This window comes from Electrona antarctica, assembly GCF_951216825.1.
Source record: "Electrona antarctica genome assembly, chromosome: 20".
NCBI lineage: Eukaryota > Metazoa > Chordata > Actinopteri > Myctophiformes > Myctophidae > Electrona > Electrona antarctica.
The window spans coordinates 10,682,984-10,687,983 of NC_136801.1; the positions used below are offsets into that span (position 1 = coordinate 10,682,984).

Sequence of the window (5,000 nt, forward strand, 5' to 3'; positions counted from 1 at the left end):
TCTAGGATCAAAGAAATGGAGCAGAAATGTAGACGTTAACCAGAACAACGATTATCCACCTTTCCTAAGATAGCAAAAAGAAAAAAAAAAGAAGAGAAGGCAGAGAAGCTAAAGTGAGAAAAGAACCAGAAATTGCACAGCCATATCTAGCTGGCCTGAGGTCCATTGCGTTCCATTACCGGAGGACCCATCTAGCCAATACATAGCATTTTCTGGTGAGAGGAAACATTATGTCAAAAAGGCATAAGATATAATACCAGTGTACCAATGGTACTCCTGTAACTTCTTTTTTTTCTACATAGCATTTTGTCTTTACCTGCGGAAGTCCAGCAGGGTTCTGGCTGAGTCGGGTATCCCGCGGTCCATCCAGGACAGGAAGTGGAACTGGGTGACGGTGCGCGTATCGTTGGTCTGCAGGTTCTTCAGGTAGAAGCTTCGAACCAGGAAGTCTTCACACCAGATGTGTTCCGACACTAGGTTGACCTGCAGAGTTCCAAGGTGATGGTTCAGATTTAAATGTAGGCCCATATAAATGGAGGAGTTCACCCCAAAAAAAGGACTTATGTTCTATCAATTACGCACCCCATGAAGCCTTGAATTCATGGAGGTTTTTTGTCGCATTCCTGAGCCAATAATCTTGTAACCGGGTCATCGGTCAATAGGAGACTCGATCGGCCGTGAGAGGCCGTGGTATATGGTGATTATATAACACAAAGCAGCGTGTCTAAATGCCCATAGCTGTGATATAATACCATATATCACATCCTTGAGTGCATTACTGCTTACAGAACATGATTGCCAGTAATTAGCAACAAGATTCACCACCACACACTGTTAACAATTAACGAAACACCCATATGTTGCTAACCACAGGCTAGCATAGCAGTGGGTTATCATGACTATACAACGGATACATTCAAAGCGTTTCAATTGCAACATTGCTTGCTTTAGTGTGCAGTTCTAGAAAAGCCCCGCTGTGATTGGCCAGTAGTCGCTGTGATTGACAGTTTTTGCAACTATGCCTAAACCTAAATCTTCTTCAACAAAGATGGCGAAAGCAAACATTCTTTGTTCTGTACAATTGTACGGTACAAAACACTGAAGTCCTTCTTCAACCAGAAACCTAAAACGAACTATAACTAAACCTAACCATAACCCTAACCCCAGTAAAACTATGCCTGCTCAGGAACCAATGAAGTGAATGTAATGCACAATCTCTGTAAAGCGCCTTGGATAAAGGCGCTATATAAATGCACCATTCAACGTTGGTGGGATTCATAATCACGTGGCAGGCATACCTGTTCCCTTATTCAATCACTTGAACCCCAACCAGAATTGTTCAACATTGGGCAGAAATAGCTGACCTACAGTGAGCTTGTATATCTGCTATTCCTGGTGAAGACCAATCAAGCAATCAAAAAGAAGAAGAAGGAAACTCTACAGTACCTCATAGATGTGGTAGACGTCAGATCCCTCGTCTGGCCAGTAGTGATGGCACTGTTTGAGGCCATTCTCAGAGAGCGGCGTCAGCATCACGATGACAACGCAGCCGCTCTCCCACACCATCTGCACACAGAAAGATCATCCAGAGACGGTCCGTCAATCATATCATTATACCCAGAGACAGCAGGCCATTCCTATTCATTCACAGAATGCCACAGAGTCATTCTATTCTCAGCCGAATGGGACGCTGCACTGCACACATTAACATTATATTACCGCCACTTTGAACGAGTGTGAATAAATGTCACATCCCCACCCACGCCAGACAAACGGTGAGTGGGTTTACGTGGATCGAGGTGGGGGCAGGGGGTTCACGTGGCACATCGTCTATAAGCCAGATCCCTGGATCTACCGCCTTGCTCTGTCTCATCTTATCACACAATCTGATACGTCCTTGGGAAAGATAAGGGGCCCATGGCAGCCATTAGGGAAATGAGGAAGAAAACACGGCTTTTATGAGCGCTATGAAAACACAGCGGCTTTCACCTATAAAGTCATCGCAAGCTTCTGTGATCCGGCCCAGCGGACGACACGTTGCATGCCAACTCTGCCAACTGTGGCAGGCTTTGATTAGATTGATTGTCACTCCACCGTAATACGGTATTGAAGTGGTGGGTGGGGGTGGGGGGGGGGTGAGTTTCGTTCGGTGAAGCTAGAAAATAATTTCATGTAGCGTAGATGTCAGAATGTCACAGTGAGTGACTTTTCAAAGTGAGATATGTACAGTATATCCACCACTGAAATGCTGTACATCACTTTTTAAATAGGCCTATTGCTGTTGGGAGGAAACCACCTAACTCCATTTCTTTTTTCTTTTTTTAATATAAATCAATGCTATTGAACACCTTTTACGTCGTTTTACCGCCTTTTAGGTGGTTTCTCCCTGACAGCATGTATATATATATATATATATATATATATATAGGTGCTTGGTTGACAACATATGTTTTTTTATGGGCGACGATTACTATTTTACAGACACAAACTCCAGTAATTAAAGTATGAATAGGAGAAAGAGTCAAACGACCTGAGTCATTGCTTGGGAGAGAGTCACACTGATTGGGTTTTTGCTTTTCTCTAAGAAAGAACGAGAGAGAGAGAGAGAGGAGTGCAGCCTCAGAGGAGTTGAGCTAATAGCCAGGGACGGGAGAGAGAGAGAGAGAGAGAGAGAGAGAGAGAGAGAGGTAGGGATGGATATGAAGAAGAGGAGTGAAGGATGTAGTGAGTGTGTGTGTGTGTGTGCGTGCGTGCGTGCGTGCGTGCGTGCGTGCGTGCGTGCGTGCGTGCGTGCGTGCGTGCGTGCGTGCGTGCGTGCGTGCGTGCGTGCGTGCGTGCGTGCGTGCGTGCGTGCGTGCGTGCGTGCGTGCGTTGAATGAAGAGTGCAGGGTAAAGGCAGAGGATTAGACAGAGGCTGCGTTTTGGAGCTCTCGCTGTCGGAGACCAGTGGGGATTAGGTCGGCCAGAGCAGAAGATTTGCCTCCTGTAAGGTCATTTGCATGTGACTGCCAGAGTTTCCCCTGTTTGTTTACTTTTAATGGGGGAAAGAGAGTGAGTTTCATTTTTATCTTTCTTTCTTTCCTTTTTTCCCCAGGATAATGAAAGACCACAATTTATTCCACAGCACAAATGTGTTAGCTGTGGCCGACATTTGTCAATTAAATCTAATTTTAATGCCCTAGTATTTGTTTTTCTGTTTAATTGAAAGAGATTCTGCTTTTTCTTTATGAACCGAATGACTCTTTTCATCAGATAATGGCTCTGCATGTTTCACCTCCCTAGGACAAAAACTGGCAGGCAGACAAACAACCAAATAAAAATGCTAGCAGACAATTATCAACCGTTTTGGTGTGAGGAGTGAGGCGCTTTTAAATTCACAAATGAAAGGTATCGAGCAGTGCTGGCTTCATTCCGATATCAATTAATCCACTTAATCAAGGTGCATTTTTGGAACAATATAGTGTTTGGCATAATGGCATAGTAAAAACATCATTTCAACAAGCACACTATTATGATGCCACAATAGAATAATTGTTTCTTTGCTGCGATTTTTCAATCCACCATGTGACCAAGTGATTAACCCTTTGCAAGTGTTTTCTCTAACAGAGCCCAGAAAATTACCGTATTTATAATTGGAACAGTGCACGAGCAGAGATCATTTCTGCGTAAAATCTAAACAGACTTTGTCATACACTGCAACAGGTCCGTTTTACACACCAGGAGTTTTGAAAATGAGGTTTGCGTATCAACCAAAATCACCAAATTAAAAGTGTGATGTGAAATAGTAATAAATTGAACGGTCAATTTGTATACACTCTTCAAAGCTGAATAACATTCAGGATTTTGCAGTGGTCTGGTCACCACATTGGTTTAAAGTGCAGCAATAACGTTTGCTACTCGTGTACAGTATGAGAACCAACATTATGGATTCAACCCCAGACGAGGAGAGCTGGGCCAGCTGGCGACACAGTATTTACACCTCCTGGTCACGGCTACTAGAGTTACTCCACCATATGGAGGCGATGGGCCTGCTAATTACTGCAGTACTATCCTGTTAATGCATAAGAGCACCATTTGGCAAACCAGGCGTAATTGGAGGCGTGCATCCACACCAGGCAGCATGGTCCATAATGTCTCCTGTGACATTTGCACACATGGACAAGACTGCAAATAGCATACAGGTATGCCATCATATGGCATGATATTTGTGCCAGCAAAGGTCCAAATATGAGCGCTTGTATATGTTGTTGCTGTATCGGGCAGACACATCTTATCTTTTTTTTTTTTTTGGTAAATGAAATATTGCCTACTTTGCTGTAGTGCAGATCATACTACTACAGTGTCAAAAGTAGCAGATCTACCAGCTCGAAATGCGGTGCAAAGCGAGGTGCTTTGAGCTTGTCGTAACAATTACAGATTTGGACATAATAGTTTTCACCCAACAGAGAGATGATATATAAATATTACAGTTGAATATGACCAGTTTTATAATACACAAATTAAATTACCACAGAGCAGAATTCATCTGTATTATCCAGCATGCACGATGGAAAGGGTGAGGTTAGACACAACTTTATTGGCATGACGAAACATACGTTTACAATGCCAAAGCAAAAAGTGGAACAATCAATCAAAGTCAGAATCTCCAATAAAGTAATTTCTATGTACTGAGATCACTCGATGCAGCTAGTGCAGGAATACACACAATGCTTAGTCTTTAGGGTGGTTGTGTTACATTTGATAACGTTCTCCTATCACAGCAGCTCACGAATCTTGCTGTTGTGTTTGCAAATTGTTGTGCTTCGCCCAGCAGATATGGGAGTTTTTGCTCATTAGTCGTGCTTTCGTACTCTCTGTGGGTGATTGCAATCTGTGGGAAGTATGTGTCTCTGATTTCTTGGTACAGTGGAGTGGACAGATCGTTAGGAAATGTAGCTCAGTTTCCACTTCATTTTGTGTGCAGTGCAGTGGGTACACATTGTAGCCTATACGTTCAGTGC

At 43.3% G+C, this 5,000-nt stretch overlaps 1 protein-coding gene across 1 annotated transcript in view; it reads right to left on the minus strand.

Moving 5' to 3' along the window:
- Positions 1-5,000, minus strand: part of ptprn2 (protein tyrosine phosphatase receptor type N2) — a gene marked incomplete at its 3' end in the record, with an annotated part of 208,250 nt that overhangs the window by 278 nt on the left and 202,972 nt on the right. The window contains exons 18-19 of the mRNA XM_079489306.1: positions 1,447-1,566; positions 317-483 (exon numbers count right to left, since the gene is read on the minus strand). Of these exons, the coding sequence (XP_079345432.1) occupies positions 317-483; positions 1,447-1,566 (287 nt within the window). The remainder of the gene's footprint in view (positions 1-316; positions 484-1,446; positions 1,567-5,000) is intronic.